This window comes from Coregonus lavaretus (genome assembly GCF_964263955.1).
Source record: "Coregonus lavaretus genome assembly, contig: SUPER_35_unloc_2, whole genome shotgun sequence".
Lineage (NCBI taxonomy): Eukaryota > Metazoa > Chordata > Actinopteri > Salmoniformes > Salmonidae > Coregonus > Coregonus lavaretus.
The window spans coordinates 3,588,946-3,613,397 of record NW_028167180.1 but is presented as its reverse complement, the minus strand read 5'-3'; the positions used below and the strand labels follow the sequence as shown (position 1 = coordinate 3,613,397).

The 24,452-nt window shown below is 47.1% G+C and overlaps 1 protein-coding gene and 1 long non-coding RNA gene across 11 annotated transcripts in view; one reads left to right on the top strand and one right to left on the bottom strand.

The window, feature by feature from the left end:
- Window positions 1-15,926, bottom strand: part of LOC311110259 (catenin delta-1-like) — a 44,662-nt gene extending 28,736 nt beyond the window's left edge. For 6 of the 10 annotated variants that reach the window (XM_084188793.1, XM_084188790.1, XM_084188794.1 and 3 more), the window contains exon 1: window positions 910-1,052. In XM_084188793.1, coding sequence (XP_084044919.1) covers window positions 910-1,047 — 138 coding nt within the window. In that variant the 5' untranslated portion in view covers window positions 1,048-1,052. The other 4 variants (XM_084188799.1, XM_084188798.1, XM_084188795.1 and 1 more) reach the window with 3 other exon arrangements.
- A 1,775-nt stretch (window positions 15,927-17,701) lies between these two features.
- Window positions 17,702-20,890, top strand: LOC311110260. Its single transcript, XR_014610695.1, has 3 exons — window positions 17,702-19,030; window positions 19,341-19,649; window positions 20,122-20,890. It is a non-coding gene; the product is annotated as an uncharacterized lncRNA (long non-coding RNA).
- The last annotated feature ends 3,562 nt before the right edge of the window (window positions 20,891-24,452 follow it).

Below are 24,452 nucleotides of genomic sequence, written 5' to 3'. Positions count from 1 at the left end.
CAGCTATCCTCCAATCGCAACTCTGCCGTAAATCCAGCTGCACATCGAACGTTGAGATTGCCGAATGGCCAGTCTCTTTGGAGTGGCAAAGAGTGGAATGTTAGCTAAAAAGACTGGTACCCAGACTAGAGACTTTCAATCCCCTCCTGTATCAAGATCCCTGTTGCCTAAATTGCTTTGTGCGTAAAAATAATAATACATATATCAGTTAGTTTTTTTATAGCGCCCCTTGTGTGCACTTCTGGTAATACCGTCTACCCGGTATGGTATAGAAACGGTATGAACATCTGGATACCGCCCAACCCTACTATCTGAACGATCTGTAATGTTCTGTAACCTTCCTGAACCACAAGTCTGTTGCAATGCGTAACTGCAAGAACAACCAGATGTGAGACCAGGCACCAGGCTACATTCACATGGCATGCACATACACAGAGATGAGCTGGGGGTTAGTTCGACACAAAGCGGTTTCCACCATGGCCTGGGACAGAGGCCAGCCTGACAGCATGAGGGACTGAAGCGGACTGTCATGATAGGGTGGATCAATGATGGCTACAGGAAGGGTTGAACAATGATGGAACGAGGCGGGTCGACGGTAAGCCAGTTGGGGTGAGGCGATGGGTGATACCATGGAGACTAGGATTGCAAAATTCAGTGAACTTTACAAAAATTCCACAGGTTTTCCAGAAATCCTCCAATTTCCTGCTTATTCCCTCCTGGTAGATATCAGAATTTTGCAACCCTAATGGCAGCTATGGAGGTGATGGCATGGATAGTTCCAAGGACGGTTGGAGGATGATGAAACAAGGAGGGACGATGGTAAAACGGCTGGGGTGAGGCGAGACAGAACGGGTGATACCATGATGGCTATGGGGGTGATGGGTGATCCCATGGGGGCGAGGGCGTTACCTGTAGAGTGGGGGGAGGGCGCGGGAGGGTGCCTCCACACCTCCTCTCCTCCTCCAGAGCACGAGTCAGACGCTCAAACTGCCGCTCCTGCTCACGCACAGAGGCCAGGAGAGAGGCGGCACTCTCACACTGCTCCATTCACACTGAGTAGAGAGGACAGGACAGGGTTAAACCACCTAGCACCACACTGAGGGGACAGGACAGGGTTAAACCACCTAGCACCACACTGAGGAGACAGGACAGGGTTAAACCACCTAGCACCACACTGAGGAGACAGGACAGGGTTAAACCACCTAGCACCACACTGAGGGGACAGGACAGGGTTAAACCACCTAGCACCACACTGAGGAGACAGGACAGGGTTAAACCACCTAGCACCACACTGAGGGGACAGGACAGGGTTAAACCACCTAGCACCACACTGAGGAGACAGGACAGGGTTAAACCACCTAGCACCACACTGAGGAGACAGGACAGGGTTAAACCACCTAGCACCACACTGAGGAGACAGGACAGGGTTAAACCACCTAGCACCACACTGAGGAGACAGGACAGGGTTAAACCACCTAGCACCACACTGAGAGGACAGGACAGGGTTAAACCACCTAGCACCACACTGAGGAGACAGGACAGGACAGGGTTAAACCACCAAGCACCACACTGAGGAGACAGGACAGGGCTAAACCACCTAGCACCATACTGAGAGGACATGACAGGGTTAAACCACATAGCACCACACAAAGAGGAAGGACAGAGTTAACCTGGCACACACACAGAAGAAACCGTTTTTAAACCACATTCCATACTCAGTTCTATTCAAACAGAGCGAGAGCGAGAGTTAACCCACAAACACACATTACGGTGATGCTGTACAGAGAAGCAGCAGGGTGACAGGATGCTAATCACCTCCACACTCAGAGATGAACAGCATGAGAGAGAGGAGAGAAGGAGAGGGAGGCAGGCAGGGCAGGAGGAGAGAGAGAGGAGAGAAGGCGAGGGAGGCAGGCAAGGCAGGAGGAAAGAGAGAGGAGAGAAGGAGAGGGAGGCAGGCAGGGAAGGGCAGGAGGAGCGAGAGAGGGAGGAGAGGGAGGCAGACAGGGCAGGAGGAGAGAGATAGGGAGGAGAGGGAGGCAGGCAGGGAAGGGCAGGAGGAGAGAGATAGGGAGGAGAGGGAGGCAGGCAGGCAGGGCAGGAGGAGAGAGATAGGGAGGAGAGGGAGGCAGGCAGGGCAGGGCAGGAGGAGAGAGAGATAGGGAGGAGAGGGAGGCAGGCAGGGCAGGAGGAGAGAGATAGGGAGGAGAGGGAGGCAGGCAGGGCAGGGCAGGAGGAGAGAGAGATAGGGAGGAGAGGGAGGCAGGCAGGGCAGGAGGAGAGAGATAGGGAGGAGAGGGAGGCAGGCAGGGAAGGGCAGGAGGAGAGAGATAGGGAGGAGAGGGTGGCAGGCAGGGCAGGAGGAGAGAGATAGGGAGGAGAGGGTGGCAGGCAGGGCAGGAGGAGAGAGATAGGGAGGAGAGGGAGGCAGGCAGGGCAGGAGGAGAGAGATAGGGAGGAGAGGGAGGGCGGGGAGATACAGGAAAGAGAAGGCGAGAAGGGGGAGAGGAGAAGAGGAGGAAGAGAGGTAGAAGCAGAATGAAATATGCCGAGTTACAATAGGAGTGTGATGACTGGGGGGAGAGAGAGAGAATCACATGTTCTTAGGGAAGGGCCGTGGCAGGTGGTACTCGTTAGCACCTCTTGTCTTCCACAGAGGCAGGTGAAAGGCAGGTGCGAGAGCGAGAGAAAGAGAGAGAATGAGAGACGGAGAGAGAAAACAATGAGAGAGAGCCGCGGGTTCTAGAAGTCTATTTCTGAGTCCAGAGCTCACACCCGTCAGCTCCTGACTGAGCCCAAAACAGAACCAGAAACTAGAACAAAAGTAAAAGACAGAACGGAACTTAAAGACCCAGTGCAGTCAAAAACATGATTTTACAGTGGTTTATATTCACACTATGGAGGTTGGAATAATACTGTGTAAATGATGATAATGCCCTTTTAGTGTAAGAGCCGTTTGAAAAGACCACCTGGAATTTCAGCCTGTTTTGGTGGGATGGAGTTTTGGTTAATAGACCAATAACAAAGAGTTCCAAACCTCTCTGCCAATAAGAGCTCGTTTTGAGTTTTCCCCTCCCCACTCAGACCACTCCCAGACAGTCCTAGCTACATTCTTGCTTGAGAAATTACTCTTCGCTAAGAAGCTCTTTTTGTTTCTGTTTGACCATTTTAATTGAAAACAATCAAAGCAAGGTACTTAATTGTTACCCACAAATGATTTGATATTGAGATAAAAACAGCTGCATTGGACCTTTAACTTGAACAGAACCACAAGCAAAATGTTATGTTTTCGAGGAGCCAAATATAGCTAGAGCATTCAGAACAGAACACTTGGCCCAACTGGACCAACCGTAAACCCACAGAGATTAACTTCCTGGTCAAGTCTTGGGAAATCAGTAAAAAAATAAGAATGGGGGTTTGAAATAATTTCACTACTCGAATAGTATCATGAATGTTAGTCAGATATCCGGATATTCAAAATACATGTGATCTTTTAACCGTAAGTTTTTAACCTGAGCACTTCTGCTTGACGGAGATAGGCTGGCACTCTATTGCTGCGGATGGGCCGGTTAGTAACGTATGAGAAGGGAGCGAGCAGACGGAGGAAGAGGAGAGACGCCAAGGCAACTCAGCTACAGCCAAGACTAGCTAACTGGTAGCAGTCACAATCTTATTTATCATTATTTAATGTATCATCATATAAGTGCCTGTCTTGAATAGAGTAGCCTAGAGAAACGAGCCAACTATACACCGAGTATACAAAACATTAGGAACACCTTCCTAATATTGAGTTGCCACAGCAACATGCTGCACTTTCTCCCCAAGCCCATTCAGATAAAACAACAGCCTACCTGTTGGTTGCTGGTTGTAGCCTACTCCCTCTCATTTCGCTAACTTTTCATTCCGTAATTTTATTCCATCTAGCGTTGCATTAGTGAACCCTGGCTCCACATTGAGCCTCTGTGATTGGCCAACATAAAGAAGTTACACAGTGAAGGCCACCAGTCTATGTGGCGCACCGTGCACGTCATAAAAACTCAACTACATTGAAAAGTTTGCTGTTTTATTAAATTAAGATTTTGAAATGTCATGGTATATCCTTGTATGTAACAATGTCACATGGATATTAAAATGTAATTTAGAAAAAGCCTTTTCGATGTAAGAAATAGACCTAAAAAAAAAGGTCATACTCACAAACATATTAGAATACTAACGTCCATTCGGATATTTGAATATTCGAATAACTGTGCACATACCTAGTTCAAAACATAACTGACTCAGAACCACATTAGCCTACGTGGAATCAGATACCTCTTGAGCTCTAGTCATACCGGAGGACCAGCCGACAAAATCATTTTCAGCCACTGACTGTATTCCTTACTGCACAGTAGCAACCCCCCTCACAATCTGCAGCTGTCTGTGGTGATTCCATGAACAAAGAGACGTGTGTATTACAGTAAGTCTGGTATCTGGTCAGGGTGACATGAGCTGTATCCTTGAAAACGCAAACAGAACATCAAGTTTCAGTGAACTTGCTTAATCTCCTTACTCTTTTCGCCCCTCTCTCTCGCTCTCACACACACCTCCGTCACACATTCCAACAGGAGTTCTGGCATGTCACATCCTGCCTCAGCTGTTCAGGTTGTCTTTGTGTCTAATCCTTCACTTTTTCATTTATTCACTCATCTCTCGGGCTCTCTCCACCTCTATCCCTCTCTCCACCTCTATCCCTCTCTCTCCACCTCTATCCCTCTCTCTCGGGCTCTCTCCCTCTCTCTCCCCCTCTCTCCCCCTCTCTCCACCTCTCTCCACCTCTATCCCTCTCTCTCCACCTCTCTCCACCTCTATCCCTCTCTCTCGGGCTCTCTCCACCTCTATCCCTCTCTCTCGGGCTCTCTCCACCTCTATCCCTCTCTCTCGGGCTCTCTCCACCTCTATCCCTCTCTCTCGGGCTCTCTCGGGCTCTCTCGGGCTCTCTCGGGCTCTATCCACCTCTATCCACCTCTATCCACCTCTATCCACCTCTATCCACCTCTATCCACCTCTATCCACCTCTATCCACCTCTATCGGGCTCTCTCGGGCTCTCTCGGGCTCTCTCGGGCTCTCTCCACCTCTATCCCTCTCTCTCGGGCTCTCTCCACCTCTATCCCTCGGTCTCTCTCCACCTCTATCCCTCGGGCTCTCTCCACCCCTCTCCACCCCTCTCTCCACCTCTCTCTCCACCTCTCAGCCCTGGAGTGGTTGCAAGGGCAAGGGGACTTTATTTCCATTCCTCTAATGATTTCATATCTCAAATCAAATGTTATTAGTCACGTACACATATTTTGCAGATGTTATCGCAGGTGCAGCGAAATGCTTGTTTCCATCTCCAACAGTGCAGTAAATACCCAGCAATACAAAACAATACAGACAAATCCCCCCAAAATTCTAAGGAATTCTAGAGGAAACCTGGCACCATCCCTATGGTGAAGCATGGTGGTGGCAGCATCATGCTGTGGAGATGTTTTTCAGCGGCAGGGACTGGGAGACTAGTCAGGATCGAGGGAAAGATGAACGGAGCAAAGAACAGAGAGATCCTTGATGAAAACCTGCTCCAGAGCGCTCAGGACCTCAGACTTGGGTGAAGGTTCACCTTCCAACAGGACAACAACCCTAAGCACACAGCCAAGACAACGCAGGAGTGGCTTCGGGACAAGTCTCTGAATGTCCTTGAAATGGCCCAGCCAGAGCCCAGACTTGAACCCGATTTAACATCTCTGGAGAGACCTGAAAATAGCTGTGCAGCAACGCTCCCCATCCAACCTGACAGCGCTTGAGAGCATCTGCAGAGAAGAATGGGAAAAACTCTCCAAATACAGGTGTGCCAAGCTTCTGACGTCATACCCAAGAATATTCTATGCTGTAATCACTGCCAAAGGTGCTTCAACAAAGTACTATGTAAAATGTGATATTTCCATTTTGATTTTGCTTTGTCATTATGGGGTATTGTGTTTAGATTGATTAAACAGTTTTTTCCCCCTCATCAATTTTAGAATAAGGCTGTAACGTAAAAAAATTTGGAAAGAGTCAAGGGGTCTGAATACTTTCTGAAGGCACTGTATATCACTTTAAGCATCAGTTGTCAGAGCACCTTACCGATCACTGCACCTGTACACAGCCCATCTGAAATTAGCCCGCCCAACTACCTCATCCCTATATTGTTATTTATTTTGCTCATCTGTACCCCAGTATCTCTATTTGCACATCATCTCTTGCACATCATTCCAGTGTTAATACTAAATTGTAATTATTTTGCACTATAGCCTATTTTATTGCCTTACCTCCATAACTTGCTAAATTTGCACACTGTATATTAATTGTATTTCTGTTGTATTTTTGATTTTTGTTTTGTTTTACCCCATATGTAACTCTGTGTTGTTGTTTTTATCGCACTGCTTTGCTTTATCTTGGCCAGGTCGCAGTTGTAAATGAGAACTTGTTCTCAACTGGTTTACCTGGTTAAATAAAGGTGAAATAAAAAAATATATAAAAAATATGATGGTGTATATATACAGTCTATGAATAGAAAAGGTGTGTACAGCAGTAGTTATAGAAAGAATGCTCAGTTAGCCACATATTTTCAAAGGTACCTCAAAAGTAGGTCATGCATTTAATTGGGCTCATCGGTTTCCACTGACAGGTACAATACACACTTAACAAGGCAGGACAGGACAGGTTAAAGTGGCTAGCCTTGCACCACATGCAGGCCTCGAATTTCCCGGTGGCATCCCCCTTGTGTGGCTGTAATGCCCCCTTGTGTGGCCGTAATGCCCCCTTGTGTGGCCGTAATGCCCCCTTGTGTGGCCGTAATGCCCCCTTGTGTGGCCGTAATGCCCCCTTGTGTGGCCGTAATGCCCCCTTGTGTGGCCGTAATGCCCCCTTGTGTGGCCGTAATGCCCCCTTGTGTGGCCGTAATGCCCCCTTGTGTGGCCGTAATGCCCCCTTGTGTGGCCGTAATGCCCCCTTGTGTGGCCGTAATGCCCCCTTGTGTGGCCGTAATGCCCCCTTGTGTGGCCGTAATGCCCCCTTGTGTGGCCGTAATGCCCCCTTGTGTGGCCGTAATGCCCCCTAAAGAAAATCCATGGCTTGCAGCCAAAGTGCCCGTTGTGCCCTCGGGCTGAACATAATAATTATAATTCCCTTTTCCCGGCTGCCAATCGCCCTGCTCCAAAGCACCTCTCCCAGATATCTCAATTGCTATTAGCCAATGCCCGTTACGTGATCTGGTCCTTCTCACAGGCGTTGCAGCTCCGAGGGAAGGCTACTAGTGAAGAAGGACACATCGGGGTGCTGCCATATGTCCTCCTCCTTTTCCAATTCTGAGGGGCATATTGAAGACGTTAGACCTGTCAAAGCTGTCATCAAGGCAAAGGGTGGCTATTTGAAGAATATAAAATATATTTTGATTTGTTTAACACTTTCTTTGGTTACTTCATGTTATTTTATAGTTTTGATGTCTTCACTATTATTCTACAATGTACAAAATCGTAAAAATGAAGAAAAACCCTTGAATGAGTAGGTGTCCAAACCTTTGACTGGTACTGTATACACACACACACACACACACACACACACACACACACACACACTGAACAAAAACGCAACATATAAAGTGTTGGTGCCCAGAAATGTTCCATAGGCACAAAAAGTAAATTTCTCATAATTTATTTATTTTTTTACTTGTTTACATCCCTGTTAGTGAGCATTTCTCCTTTGCCAAGATAATCCATCCACCTGACAGGTGTGGCATATCAAGAAGCTGGTTAAACACACATGATCCTTACTCAGGTGCACCTTGTGCTGGGGGCAATAAAAGGCCACTCTAAAATGTGCAGTTTTGTCACACAACCTAATGCCACAGCTGTCTCAAGTTGAGGGAGTGTGCAATTGGCATGCTGACTGCAGGAATGTCCATGACATAAATTGTTCACACCCCTCTTGTTGGAGGAGAGAAAATGTTGCTGCTTTAAAGCTCATTTTCTGCAATTAAAACACATTTTGTCATTGGGTGCAGAGAAATTTTTTCAATTTTAAAGCTCATATTCTTGCAATTCTATACATTTTGCCATGTCTAACGTGTATTCATGTGATATTTGAGTGACTCAACAAAATCTATGGGCAAAAAAAAAACCTAGCTAAAAAACATTAGCTGACATGGGCTAGTTGATCTGGACATTTCCGACACGTTACAAATAGCTCTAAGGTATGCAATGACTGACATGACAGGAGGAAAACTGATGATGCACTACCCAATATCAAAATTGCATTCTACTATTACAACTTTCAAGAGTAAGTTGAAACCCTGACTGAGTTCCTTAAAAAGAACACTGACCTAGCAGTTGGCCTTGGTGCCCTGGCAGATTGGGCACCTCTTGAAGGCCAAATTGCCTTGCCCCTAAAATCATGTGCCAGATTTCTAGGATTCTAGGGCTGCGTTTAAACAGGCAGACCAAGTCGGACCTTTTTTCCACTAATTGGTATTTCGACCAAATCACATTAGATATTTTCAGAGCTGATCTGATTGGTCAAAAGACCAATTAGTGGTCTAAACACTGCCTGCGACTGTGTTGTGAGACAGACGCAGCAGCAGTTAAAGAGACCGGAGGTGAGAAACCAGTGATATTAGGCTCTGTCACCTTCAATGTGCTGCATGTAATGTTGACCTCACTCAGCATGCCAGGTATGTTTCTAGGATTCTAGGTTATTTATTTGACCTTTATTTAACTAGACAAGTCAGTTATGAACTAATTCTTATTTACAATGACGGCCTACACCGGCCAAACCTGGACGACGCTGGACCGATTGTGTGCCGCCCTATGGGACTTCCAATCACGGCCGGTTGTGATACAGCCTGTAATCGAACCAGGGGGTCTGTAGTGACGCCTCAAGCACTGAGATGCAGCCTTAAACCACTGTGCCACTCGGGAGCCTGTTGAAAGAGACTGAAGGTGACACCAGTGATATTAGTTGGTTAGGATTCTAGGTTCTTTCTACACTATCAGCTGTTGAAAGAGACTGAAGGTGACACCAGTGATATTAGTTGGCTAAGATTATAGGTTCTTTCTAGAGATTGTGTTGTAAGACACACCCGACGTCTGTTGAAAGAGAGAGCAGTGATATCACGCTCAGTCACCCTACAGGCTGTTGAAAGAGAGAGCAGTGATATCACGCTCAGCCACCCTAAAGGCTGTTGAAAGAGACACCAGTGATATCAGGCTGAGACACCGTAATGCACCCTAAAGTTTTGCTCACCACCATGTATGGTTGTAGTGCGTTTCTGTGTTAAGCTAGGCCACATCTGGGATCTCTGTGCTGATTATGTTATATTACTTTACTTACAGGCTGTGGAAATCATTTCCCTCTTCAAGGAGAATAAAGTCTCTAGCCTAGGCTATATGCATATATGGAGATCTCTGAACATCAGGCTTCATCACCATAACGCTGATGTTTCTAACCAGTCCAGGCCAGAAGTGCAGGTGGAGGCCATCATTAGCCCCTCCATTATAAAGCAGTTAGCCCAGCGGTGAATCCTGTGTGTCCACTGATGGGATAGCATGGGTATTAGACAGATACGTCATTTACTGCCCCCGACCCTACACAGTTCTCACACACACACAACTAACCCACCAATGTGCATGATGCATTCTCTCAGTGAACATGTAGGATTGCAGGGAAATACTACTAACCGCTCTCAATCAATGCCAGCAGCACACCACCCTGCATACCACTGCTGGCTTGCCTCTGAAGCTAAGCAGGGTTAGTCCTGGTCGGTCCCTGGGTGGGAGATCAGATGCTGCTGGAAGTGGTGTTAGACGGCCAGTAGGAGGCACTCTTTCCTCTGGTATAAAATAACATATCCCAATGCCCCAGGGCAGATATTGGGGACATTGCCCTGTTTAGGATGCAGTCTTTTGGACGGGACGTTAAAACGGGTGTCCTGACCCTGTGGTCACTAAAGACCCCATGGCAATTGTCGTAAGAGTAGGGGTGTTAACCCGTGCCCTGGCTAAATTCCCAATCTGGCCCCTCCTACCATCACGGCCACCTAATCATCCACAGCTTCCAATTGGCTCATTCATCCCCGTAACTATTCCCCAGGTCCTTGCTGTAAATGAGAATGTGTTCTCAGTCAACTTACCTGGTAAAATAAGGGTTAAAAATAACTAAAAAGAGGCTCAGAGTGACCAGTTAAATCTACAGGTACAAAAGTAATCTCAATCAGTAGCAGTTAGCTACCACTGACATTAGGTCTGATCAGTATGTTTCAATAATACATGGAAATAATAAGTGTATTATAGCGATTGGTTTGTAATATGCAAGGACCACACAAAAACTTGATTCCCCAGTATTTTACTGAGTGCCCAGTCAGGCCATGTCATGGCTGCTGCTGTGTGGTAAAGTCTTGTTGTGGTCTGGTCCCAGTACTGGTGCTGTGTGGTAAAGTCTTGTTGTGGTCTGGTCCCAGTACTGGTGCTGTGTGGTAAAGTCTTGTTGTGGTCTGGTCCCAGTACTGGTGCTGTGTGGTAAAGTCTTGTTGTGGTCTGGTCCCAGTACTGGTGCTGTGTGGTAAAGTCTTGTTGTGGTCTGGTCCCAGTACTGGTGCTGTGTGGTAAAGTCTTGTTGTGGTCTGGTCCCAGTACTGGTGCTGTGTGGTAAAGTCTTGTTGTGGTCTGGTCCCAGTACTGGTGCTGTGTGGTAAAGTCTTGTTGTGGTCTGGTCCCTGTACTGGTGCTGTGTGGTAAAGTCTTGTTGTGGTCTGGTCCCTGTACTGGTGCTGTGTGGTAAAGTCTTGTTGTGGTCTGGTCCCTGTACTGGTGCTGTGTGGTAAAGTCTTGTTGTGGTCTGGTCCCTGTACTGGTGCTGTGTGGTAAAGTCTTGTTGTGGTCTGGTCCCTGTACTGGTGCTGTGTGGTAAAGTCTTGTTGTGGTCTGGTCCCTGTACTGGTGCTGTGTGGTAAAGTCTTGTTGTGGTCTGGTCCCTGTACTGGTGCTGTGTAGTAAAGTCTTGTTGTGGTCTGGTCCCAGTACTGGTGCTGTGTGGTAAAGTCTTGTTGTGGTCTGGTCCCTGTACTGGTGCTGTGTGGTAAAGTCTTGTTGTGGTCTGGTCCCTGTACTGGTGCTGTGTAGTAAAGTCTTGTTGTGGTCTGGTCCCTGTACTGGTGCTGTGTAGTAAAGTATTGTTGTGGTCTGGTCCCTGTACTGGTGCTGTGTGGTAAAGTCTTGTTGTGGTCTGGTCCCTGTACTGCTGCTGTGTGGTAAAGTCTTGTTGTGGTCTGGTCCCTGTACTGGTGCTGTGTGGTAAAGTCTTGTTGTGGTCTGGTCCCTGTACTGGTGCTGTGTGGTAAAGTCTTGTTGTGGTCTGGTCCCAGTACTGGTGCTGTGTGGTAAAGTCTTGTTGTGGTCTGGTCCCTGTACTGGTGCTGTGTGGTAAAGTCTTGTTGTGGTCTGGTCCCTGTACTGGTGCTGTGTGGTAAAGTCTTGTTGTGGTCTGGTCCCTGTACTGGTGCTGTGTAGTAAAGTCTTGTTGTGGTCTGGTCCCTGTACTGGTGCTGTGTAGTAAAGTCTTGTTGTGGTCTGGTCCCTGTACTGGTGCTGTGTGGTAAAGTCTTGTTGTGGTCTGGTCCCTGTACTGGTGCTGTGTGGTAAAGTCTTGTTGTGGTCTGGTCCCAGTACTGGTGCTGTGTGGTAAAGTCTTGTTGTGGTCTGGTCCCTGTACTGGTGCTGTGTGGTAAAGTCTTGTTGTGGTCTGGTCCCTGTACTGGTGCTGTGTGGTAAAGTCTTGTTGTGGTCTGGTCCCTGTACTGGTGCTGTGTAGTAAAGTCTTGTTGTGGTCTGGTCCCTGTACTGGTGCTGTGTAGTAAAGTATTGTTGTGGTCTGGTCCCTGTACTGGTGCTGTGTGGTAAAGTCTTGTTGTGGTCTGGTCCCTGTACTGGTGCTGTGTGGTAAAGTCTTGTTGTGGTCTGGTCCCAGTACTGGTGCTGTGTGGTAAAGTCTTGTTGTGGTCTGGTCCCAGTACTGGTGCTGTGTGGTAAAGTCTTGTTGTGGTCTGGTCCCAGTACTGGTGCTGTGTGGTAAAGTCTTGTTGTGGTCTGGTCCCTGTACTGGTGCTGTGTGGTAAAGTCTTGTTGTGGTCTGGTCCCTGTACTGGTGCTGTGTGGTAAAGTCTTGTTGTGGTCTGGTCCCAGTACTGGTGCTGTGTGGTAAAGTATTGTTGTGGTCTGGTCCCTGTACTGGTGCTGTGTGGTAAAGTATTGTTGTGGTCTGGTCCCTGTACTGGTGCTGTGTGGTAAAGTCTTGTTGTGGTCTGGTCCCTGTACTGGTGCTGTGTGGTAAAGTCTTGTTGTGGTCTGGTCCCTGTACTGGTGCTGTGTGGTAAAGTCTTGTTGTGGTCTGGTCCCTGTACTGGTGCTGTGTGGTAAAGTATTGTTGTGGTCTGGTCCCTGTACTGGTGCTGTGTGGTAAAGTCTTGTTGTGGTCTGGTCCCTGTACTGCTGCTGTGTGGTAAAGTCTTGTTGTGGTCTGGTCCCTGTACTGGTGCTGTGTGGTAAAGTCTTGTTGTGGTCTGGTTACTATACTGGTGCTGCTGACTCAGACACATTTGAATGGCTGGTGACAGAGAGACGTGCAGTTGGTGTGGGTGTGTGTTTTAGCCTTGGCATCGATCCAAACACCACCAGCGCCACTCCTAGACTTCGGACTATGAAACACTCCCCGCAGGCAAACTAAATACTGGCCAGAGTATGGTGGCCTCTGACACACACACACACACACACACACACACACACACTGAGCAGTGCTGCAGTGCAAGACAGACCTTCCAAGTTCCAAGCAACACTAAAAAGTTCCTTCTCTGACTGGGGTGAAGGGAGTCAGCTACACAGCAGTATTATGACATGCTCAATCAAATATACGGAGGGAAGACAATGTGAAATAGCCACGCCCGTTGTTTACATACAGGTAGAGTGGAGTCATGCACGACCAGTAAAGGTGACCAGGAAATGAAATGGCCGATGGCTGACATGTTCGCTATGAAAACCACCGGCAAATGATTTTTGTATTATTATTTTTAAACACAGAGATAACAGTTGAAATATAAACACATCTCAGGTGTAGCGCCAAGCCTTCAGTTGTAGTGCCAAGCCTAGGAAGGTGCAAATACACTAAAAGCAGACTTCCGTGTGTCTGGGCCACACCCATAGCCCGCCATTACAGAGGTTCATAAATGATCCCCCTGGCATAAAAAGCACTGCCTGTGTGCTGGAGCTAGGCTGCTGGGCTACAGTCATTTCACACATTTCATTTTTAGGGTAAAATTAGAAGTTTTCAATTTGGTGAAGGGGGAAAAGTAAACTACAACTATTGAGAAGAGAGCATGTAATAACACGTTCCTTCTCCTCCTCCCAAATGTCAACTGGTCAATGTCTACACACCCGCAGGGGAGTTTTGAATACACAAAAATGTCAAACATTTCGCTGTGTTGCGCTGGAACTCCCCCCTTACAGCTAAGATAGTTTGACATGTGTATGGCGCTCTTTTTGATCAATAGATACTGGTAGTGAGGAGCGACAAACCATGAAACTGTAGCAAACAATATAAAAGCAGAAGGAACCAATACATGGCCCTGGTCACGTCTGGTGGAGACCTTGCATTGGAATTGTGTAAACTGAGAAGGTGGCAAAAGCATCACAGTTGGACTCTGAAGTCTTACTATATAACATGAGTGTAAATGAAACAACCACACCTGACACTCTACCCCACCCATTGGCAGGCAGCCTAGCGGTTAGGAGTGTTGGGCCAGTAACCGAAAGGTTGCTGGTCCAAATCCTGAGCCGACTAGGTGAAAAATATGTCAACGTGCCCTTGAGCAAGGCACTTTACCCTGATTGTTCCTGTATGTCACTCTGGATAAGAGTGTCTGCTAAATGACTAAAATGTAAAAGCATCTAATTCCAAAAACTTGGCCAAAACCCACAAAACAGGTTCCTCTCTTCCTCTCATTCTGAATACATAAAAGAAATCCAAGACATGAAAGAGGGAGCCTCTCCTTCATAACAGAAAAGGAAAAACCACAATAAACACGGATGGTGTTAGACAATTATTACTGTAACGTTACAGCAGTAGTTTGTACACCTTGCAGGTGTTTCATGCCTTCACAACATACATCTTGATATATCCCATCCTTTCACAGGCGTTTCTTACAAAGACTCTTGGCAATATGACAGGAGAGAACGTTAAGGACAGAGCAAAACCTTCCTAAACAATGTAACGCTAGAAAGCTACTTTGGCTAGTCGATAACAACTTCTCACAAGAGTCACTAACGCTACACCACTGATTGACATTGACAGCATGAGAAAACACAGCAAAAACTCCCTCTACACATGCCGGTGATGTGATAGACCTATGATAAAATGATTAACGTGGACTTTGACTCATATTTCGTCAGCGAGCTGGCTGGCTAACGTCCGTGTGTAAGGGGTAGCTGGTAGTTCACTCTCCCCGACGGATTTTGACCTACCGACTACAGTATCCCCAAGTACTGTCTGCCGGGAGTCAGTCAAATACATGGAACTGAAGTCCATCAAATGTTTGTTAGGTAAATCATTTTGTAAACTTCACATAGCTCAATTGCTTGTTGGGTAACTAGGTGACAAACTTTACACAAATTGTTACACTCTTGGTTCTCTCTCAAGCGAACGTTAGTTTTTGCTAGCAAACCAGCCAACGAGCTAACGACGATTGTTTTACGCTAATGTTAGCTTATGAATAGGTAACTAAGCAAGACGCTATTATTGGACAATAGTGCAATGAGTGTTAAACAAATACAGCCAACTACAGTAGCTATACTATAGATAAGTTACAAATTCGCTAACAGTAGACATCTAGCTAACCACAAACTACAACACCGCTAACGTTAGCTAGCACCCGCTTGCTAACTAGCTAACGTTAACTCTTTTATTATTACGTTCAGACACTTATATAAAATGATTGAAAGACAAACATTGAAAAACAAAGTACTGAATTACCAATTTCGGGTGGTTCTTTTGTTGTTTTCATGCAAGTCCCCAGACGTTTGAACAGGGATCCAGGCCTATCGAAACAGACTGAAATGTCCAACTGCTGCGGTAGCAAGTGTTTGCAATTCCAATTCTGGGCGTTCTTGCCCCACTGCACGACCGAGTAGTGAAGTCGAATTTCCACTATTCACCAAATAGCTTTACCTAGATTACATAAATATGTGTAAACTAACGTTAAACGTGAATAGATAAACCGCCATGGATTGTGTACTCTTTAAGGACCAACCTAGAATAGATTATAGGTATGTTCCTCGGTTTGTTCACTACGCTTCCCCTTTCCTTCCCGACAGATTTCCTATTTCCCCTTCCCTGAGAGCGAGATGACGACACACACAACAGGATAGGGGAGGGGTTGTTTACCGTAATTACAATTTGTAGCGCATTACCCAACACCAGCATGCGTTGTAATGTAAGGTGGTTTATTAGATACAAATACAATACACACGAATTAAAGTTTTGTTTTCTGAATCAGTTAAATGTTTTCTGTAACATCAAGGACCTTTTCCTTTACCAGATAGGCCTATCAATAAAACAAAAAAAGCAAAGCATTCAGAATATGCATAACATACAGTATGTCCTATGTAGGAGTTACAATAATCTGTAGCTAATATAAAAACAAAAACTAGTAACATCAATATTAAAGTAAATATTAATGAGAAGATAAAAAATCAAAAAATTTACACTTTACAGAAGCTGTATCAGTCTTACACTTGTACAGACCCGTATTTGTGTACTATGCACTGATAACATACTGTTTATTTGATAGAAAAACAAAAATCAGTTATTTACACAAGCATACATTTATTTTCTACAGAAATCAAAATATTTTGTAACATCAAGGACCTTTTCATTATCAATATATAGCCTCTGTTCAAAATAGCATCATATTCAATACATAGTGCACTAGGGGGCGCTGGTCAAAATACGGTGCCGTTTGGGACACAGCCATAAATTCGTAAAAACACAGGCTATGGGATATTAATTGTGCAAAGCAGCACTAAACTACAACATATGTCGTGTGTACAAATCTGTAATTCAAGAAAAGAGCTATGAGAAAATATTGATGAGAAAGTTGCCAAAATATGAAATGAAAACCACGTATCACTTTTTATAATCATATATGTTTTCTCTACAACACCTTTCTTTATCACACCCCCGCCCGCCCAGCTAGTATCTGATCAGGGTTTTATATATACAGGAAATGACTCAGGACACACTGTACTCGGGAATTTAGTCATTGGAAATTACCTATATCTTTAAATGGATTATTCTCAAGATCTGAAGATCTGTGTGTGTGTGTGTGTGTGTGTGTGTGTGTGGTCATGCGTGACAAACTGGAGAGATATTAAAGGTATATTCATATTCATAATTTTGAGGAAATTACTCAGAACTTAGTCAGTGGAAATGACCTATATCTTAAATAGCTTATTCTGAAGATGTGTGTGTGTGTGTGTGTGTGTGTGTAACCTGATCTGGGGTGGTGTGTTCAAAGACGTGACTCCTGTTCTTCCTGCTCCTCCTGCTCCTCCTGCTCCTTCTGCTCCTCCTGTCCTCTGGGCTGCTCTCCCCTGTCTCTGCCAGCAGCCCTCTCTACTGGGATGCAGGGGCATCCCCTCCACGCACCGCTATCCATCTCTCTGTTGACACCTACTGACCTAAAGAGACAGCACCAGGAGACTACTGTTTACCGAAAGGAATCTCAACACACACATACACACATACGCAGAAGCAAGCACAAATGCACGCACGAATGCACTCGCACACACACACACACACATATTAGAACACCATTACAGTCCATCTCCCAGCAAGTTCGTATTCAACCTCTATGCATAAATATTTTGTTTAGCTGGCTCTTGACTTGCAGAGCAGAAACATAGCGGTGGTGGTCAGCAGATGATGATGAAAGCTGGCAGAGGAGAGGCTGGAACAGAGACACGTATTGATTAGCGACGTACTGATTAGCATCAGAACGATCTGTGAATCAGAGTCGGTCAAAGTTATGTCTGGTTCATGTTGAAAAAATGTATGCCCTAACTGTAAGTTGCTCTGGATAAGAGCGTCTGCTAAATGACTAAAATGTAAAATGTAATGTTCAGGTACCTGTTACGGTTAGAGAGAGGAGCTCACTCTCAGAGGAGAAGTTATGAGAGAAAACATCATTCTTATAAACACAGCTGTAGTTCCCTTGGTGGGAGTCATCTGCAGCAGGGAAGAGGAAGGCAGCAGAGTGATTGACAGCTGGCTGGGTCTGGGTTCTGTTGAACCCGGGGGGCGTGAGGAGGAAGGAGCCTCCTGGGTACTGTGGCTGAGTGGAGCAGGTGACGGTGAAGCTGTGGCCCCTGAACACCTCGGGCCCCGGGTAGCCCCTGGATACCCCTTCCGTTGAGACATTCAGGGAGATATCAGGCTGGAGCAGGAGATCCGTAGAAGAGGATGGAACATATAATGACTTTCCTAATTTAGATCTGATAACATCATCAACGTAAACGTAAGTGTAAGTGATGAATAACACCCATCATCACAGACCAACATAAATAAATACCTACTCTGTTTCTGAGGTTTATTGCTATTGTATTTCAGAGATGTAGGGCCTACAGCATCCTGCGTCGGCAGGTTTCTTCTTCGTGGCCAAGAAGGAGGGGGGTCTACGTCCGTGCATCGACTACAGAGGTCTCAATTCCATCACCACCAAGTACCGTTACTCCCTCCCATTGGTGCCGACCGCCATCGAACAGCTCCGCGAGGCCCTTTTTTTTAATTTAACTGGACCTGCGGAGTGCCAACAAGTTGATCCGCATCCGGGGAGGGGTATGAATGGAAAACGGCCTTCAGCATGATGTCTGGGCACTACGAGTACTTGGGGATGCCTTATGGTTTAGTTAATGCTCCGTCTGTGTTCCAGGCATTCGTCAACGAGGTGTTCCGGGACATGCTTGGGAGTCAGGTGGTTGTGTATTTCGACGACTTCCTGATCTACTCAGCCACCTTGGAGGATCGCCCACGTCCGGGTTGTCCTGGCATGCCTCCTGGAGAACCATCTGTATGTCAAAGCGGAGAAGTGCCAGTTCAATCAGGCCGCTGTCTTCTTCTTGGGATACCGTATCAGCCCACAGGGAGTGGTTATGGAGGAGAGGTAGGTTGAGGCAGTCAGGTCATGGCCAGTCCCAACCACCATAAAAGGACTACAACGATTTTTGGGGTTTGCCAACTTCTACCGCCGCTTCATTAAAAACTTCAGCTCCATCGCCTCTCCTCTCACCTCGCTCCTCAAGGGTGGCCCCCGTAAGTTGGTGTGGCGTCCTGCAGCCGAAGAGGCCTTACGCCTACTGAAGGTGCGTTTCACATCCACCCTGTTGCTAAAACACCCAGATCCTACGCTGCCCTTCATGGTGGAGGTGGACGACTCAGAAGTGGGCGTGGGGCCTGTCTTGTGACAACGCCAAGGTAACCGACAAAATATTATCCATGTGCATACTACTAAAAAAAAACTGTCTCCTGCAGAGAGGAACTATAATGTCGGCAACCGGGAGCTCCTGGCGGTGAAGTTGGCATTAGAGGAGTGGAGACACTGGCTGGAGGGTGCCAAGGACCCATTTCTCATCCTCACCGACCATCGGAACCTGGAGTACATATGGACAGCGAGGCGACAGCACCCAAGCAAAGTGGGGCCTTTTCTTCACTAGATTCAACTTCACCCTGTCACACCACCCAGGTTCAAACAACATCAAAGCCGATGCCCTGTCCCGTCTCCACGATTCGGGAGAGGTTCCTGTCCTGAGTGCGCCCATCATACCACCCCTCCGAATCGTTACCCCCGTGCTTTGGGAAGTAGATGCGGACATCCGCCAGGCTCTGGAGAGGGAACTCGCGCCTACTATCTGCCCTCCGGCGCGCACCTACATTCCCACGGAGGTAAGGGATAAGCTGTTGACCTGGGCGCACACATCCCTTGCCCCTGGACACCCAGGTATCACTCAATCCATCTCCGTTAAGTACTGGTGGCCCACCTTGGTGCAGGGCGTCGTCCACTACGTGCCCAAACCAAATCTCCCCGGCACGCTCCAGCAGGGAAACTCCTTCCCCTTCCTGTGCCTCAGTGGCCTTGGTCCCATCTATCCATATATTTTGTTACTTATCTTTCAACACTGTTATGGTTGTTGTTGACAGATTCTCAAAATCCTGCCAATTTATCCCTCTCTCTGGTCTCCCTACTGCTCTCCAGGTCGCTGAGGCACTGTTCCAGCAGGTCTTCCGATACTATGGCCTTCCGGAGGACATCGTCTCCGACCGTGGTCCCCAATTCACATCGCTGATGGAGAGCCTTCATGGAGAAGCTGGAAGTCACGGTCAGCCTCACATCCGGGTACCAGCCTCAGACCAACGGGCAGGAAGAGAGGACTAACCAGGAGCTGGGGAGGTTCCTGAGGAGTCACTGCCAGGACCGGCAGGGGGAGTGGACCCGGTTCCTTCCCTTGGCGGAGTAAGCCCAGAACTCACTTTGTCACTCCTCCACCGGGCTGTCTCCCTTCCAGTGAGTGGAATTCACCCATGTCTTAAAACGCTGACGTCAAGATCCATATCTTAATGACTTACTAGTTGTACTCAAAATTATGAAATGGGCATAAATTGGGTTAATATCTCTCCAGTTTGTCACGCAATGACACACACACGCACACAGACACACACCAACTTTGAAGCTATTCATCAATTGTTTACAAAGTCTCAAATTACAACAAAACAAAACTCATGAAACATAAATAACTTATATTATTCAAGAATCAATGGGTATACTGAATCTGATTTACAGTAATATCATTAGTTGACATGTCCATTAAGCAGTAGCCTATTGAATATTGTAGCCTAGGCCTACCTAACGAACAAAAAAGCAACGTTGTGTGGTTGTGTGTACATTGGGAACGAAACAGAAGAAAACGTGTCGAAACGAGGTGGGACTAACCTGATTTTGTCCAATAAGAAACAATTGTTTTTATTTTCTGTTGCAGAACTTTTTGCTACGTGGTGCACTAATGAATAGTGCAAAACAGCGATGTCTCACAAACTCTAGTCTAGGCCTACTCCATTTGATTTGACAGAGATAAGAACGAGGTAGGTTATTAATATATGTAGCCTAGGGATATGAATTTTAACTTAAACCAAATGGGACTATATGGGGGTGAATGTTTATTAGGCTACTTAATGATGCTAATTTTGCTTTACTGATGTTTCCAAAGACTTGTTTGCAGGATTTCAACTAGGCCTACAGTAGCCTACTTCAAACCAAATGTTTTTTGAAACTGCAAATGTATATGACATTGATCATGTATTATCTTGAGCAGTTAGTGTTGCAATATGCATTTGTGTCCCATACAAAATACAAAAAAAATATTGCAGTTTTGAAACTGCAGTAAAAGTTCAGTAACTGCAGTCGCCTGTAGTATTTTGGACGCAGTAATTGCAGAATAACTGCGGTGTACTGCAATTGAACTGCAGTTATACTGCACTCTAACTGCAGTTAAACTACAAAATGACTGCAGTCAAAAAAAATGTTATTTTGGATGCAGTATTTGCAGCACTCAGCAGATATACAGCACTCTAACCAGTGGTGGAAAAAGTACCCAATTGTCATACTTGAGTAAAAGTAAAGATACCTAAATAGAAAATTACTCAAGTAAAAGTGAAAGTCATCCGGTAAAATACTACTTGAGTAAAAGTCTAAAAGTATTTGGTTTTAGATATATTTAAGTATCAAAAGTAAATGTAACTGCAAAAATATACTTAAGTATCAAAGTAAAAGTAAAAGTATAAATAATTTCAAATTCCTTAAATTAAGCAAACCAAACTGTCACACCCTGGCTCTGGGACTCTATATGTTGAGCCAGGGTGTGTTCATTCTATGTGTTGTATTTCTTTGTTGGGAGTTCTAGTTTGTTTATTTCTTTGTTGGCCTGAGTGACTCCCAATCCGAGGCAACGAGTGTCAGCTGTGGCTGGTTGTCTCTGATTGGGAGCCATATTTAAACTGTCGGTTTTCCCTTAGTGTTTGTGGGATCTTGTTTCGAGTTGGTTTGTGTTAGACCGTGAACTGTCATGTTATCGTTTTGTTGTGCTTATTATCACTGAAGATAATAAAGTTCAGTATGTTCGTCTGCAACGCTGCGCCTTGGTCTTCATCTGTTCTAGACGATCGTGACAGAAGATCCCACCATACAAGGACCAAGCAGCGTGTCCAGGAGCAGGCAGACTGGACATGGGAGGAAGCGCCGGGAAAGGAGATGGAGAGGTTGGCGATGGCCCAGGTGGGCAAATCGTGGTCCTGGGAGGACATGCTCGGGGGCAAAGGGCCATGGGCTAGGATTAAGGCCCTGGCGAGAGAGGAGCAGCGGCGTCAACCGGGCCGTGGTCGGACAGGCGAGAGGCACCCCCAATAATTTTTTAGGGGGGGGCACACGGCATGGACGACAGGGCTGACGGAGGCAGAAAAGGGGCGTATTCAGAAGGCCACCAGGTTACGGGGGCCACTGGTCAAAGTAGGGAAAGAAGGTTTAGAGGCACGGCGAGAGGTACTGGGATGTGTTACCAGTCCGGTCCGGCCCGTTCCAGATCCCGGGGTAGAGCCAGTGGTGTGTGTCCCCAGTACGGTCCGGCCTGTTACGGCCCCTCGCACCAAATGTACGGTGCGCGTCGCCAGCCCGGCCCGGCCTGTTCCTGCCACTCGCACCAAGTCTACGGTGCGCGTCGCCAGCCCGTTCCCGGCCTGTTCCTGCCACTCGCACCAAGTCTACGGTGGGCGTCGCCAGCCCAGTCCGGCCTGTCCCTGCTCCACGCACCAAGTCTACGGTGCGCGTCGCCAGCCCGGCCCGGCCTGTTCCTGCCACTCGCACCAAGTCTACGGTGCGCGTCGCCAGCCCAGTCCGGCCTGTCCCTGCTCCACGCACCAAGCCTACGGTGTGCGTCGCCAGCCCGGTCTGTCCCTGCTCCACGCACCAAGCCTACGGTGTGCGTCGCCAGCCCGGTCCGGCCTGTCCCTGCTCCACGCACCAAGCCTACGGTGTGCGTCGCCAGCCCGGTCCGGCCTGTCCCTGCTCCACGCACCAAGCCTACGGTGTTCGTCGCCAGCCCGGTCCGGCATGTCCCTGCTCCACGCACCAAGCCTACGGTGTGCGTCGCCAGCCCGGTCCGGCCTGTCCCTGGTCCACGCACCAAGCCTACGGTGTGCGTCGCCAGCCCGGTCCGGCCTGTCCCTGCTCCACGCACCAAGCCTACGGTGTGCATCGCCAGCCCGGTCCGGCCTGTCCCTGCTCCACGCACCAAGCCTACGGTGTGCGTCGCCAGCCCAATCCGGCCTGTCCCTGGTCCACGCACCAAGCCTACGGTGTGCGTCGCCAGCCCGGTCTGGCCTGTCCCTGGTCCACGCACCAAGCCTACGGTGTGCATCGCCAGCCCAGCACAACCCGTGCCTGGGTCACCGGTGCCTAATCAGGTACCGGTCAACTGCTCCACAACGGAGCTGAAGCTAACCGCTCCTGCTACGTCCAGTTCAGCCCCAGCCAGCGGGGCCAGACCGGACCAGGGGCGCTATGGGGGGTTTATTGGAGGGTGGTGGGCAAGCCCGGAGCCAGAACCGCCGCCGAGGAGGAATGCCCACCCAGCCCTCCCCTGTTTTGTTCTAGTTGAGGCGCGGTCGCAGTCCGCGCCTTTAGGGGGGGGTACTGTCACACCCTGGCTCTGGGACTCTATATGTTGAGCCAGGGTGTGTTCATTCTATGTGTTGTATTTCTTTGTTGGGAGTTCTAGTTTGTTTATTTCTTTGTTGGCCTGAGTGACTCCCAATCAGAGGCAACGATTGTCAGCTGTGGCTGGTTGTCTCTGATTGGGAGCCATATTTAAACTGTCGGTTTTCCCTTAGTGTTTGTGGGATCTTGTTTCGAGTTGGTTTGTGTTAGACCGTGAACTGTCACGTTATCGTTTTGTTGTGCTTATTATCACTGAAGATAATAAAGTTCAGTATGTTCGTCTACAACGCTGCGCCTTGGTCTTCATCTGTTCTAGATGATCGTGACACAAACGACACAATGTTCTTTTAAAAAAAATCTACAGATAGCCAGGGGCTCAATACTCAAACATCATTTACATATGAAGCATTTGTGTTTAGTGAGTACGCCAGATCAGAGGCAGTGGGGATGACCAGGGATGTTCTCTTGATAAGTGTGTGAATTGGACCATTAACCTGTCCTGCCAAGCATTCAAAATGTAACAAGTACTTTTGGGTGTCAGGGAAAATGTATGGAGTAAAAAGTACATAATTTTCTTTAGGAATGTAGTGAAGTAAAAGTAAAAGTTGTCAAAAATATAAATAGTAAAGTAAAGTGCATATACCTAAAAAAAAACCGACTTAAGTAGTATTTTTAAGTATTTTTACTTAAGTACTTTACACCCCTGACTCTAACGGCAGTTATACTGCAGTGTACTGCAGACATACTACACTCTGACTGCAATCTTTTTCGTAAGGGGTGTGTTTGTGTGTAAACACATTTTGATTTGCAGGTGGGGGAATTATTGAGATAAAGATTCTGTGGTGGTAAATTCTGATAAATTCTGAATGTGTTAATACAATGCAATTTAGAGGACATACCGCATCCACCAGAGCTAGGGTTAAGCAAACAGATGCTATGGACCAGAGCTAGGGGTAAACAAACAGATGCTATGGACCAGAGTTAGGGGTAAGCTAACAGATGCAATGGACCAGAGCTAGGGGTAAACAAACAGATGATATGGACCAGAGCTAGGGTTAAGCAAACAGATGCTATGGACCAGAGCTAGGGGTAAACAAACAGATGCTATGGACCAGAGCTAGGGTTAAGCAAACAAATGCTATGGACCAGAGCTAGGGGTAAACAAACAGATGCTATGGACCAGAGCTAGGGGTAAGCAAACAGATGCAATGGACCAGAGCTAGGGTTAAGCAAACAGATGCTATGGACCAGAGCTAGGGGTAAACAAACAGATGCTATGGACCAGAGCTAGGGGTAAACAAACAGATTCAATGGACCAGAGCTAGGGTTAAGCAAACAGATGCTATGGATCAGAGCTAGGGGTAAACAAACAGATGCTATGGACCAGAGCTAGGGGTAAACAAACAGATGCAATGGACCAGAGCTAGGGTTAAGCAAACAGATGCAATGGACCAGAGCTAGGGTTAAGCAAACAGATGCTATGGACCAGAGCTAGGGGTAAACAAACAGATGCAATGGACCAGAGCTAGGGGTAAACAAACAGATGCTATGGACCAGAGCTAGGGGTAAACAAACAGATGCAATGGACTAGAGCTAGGGTTA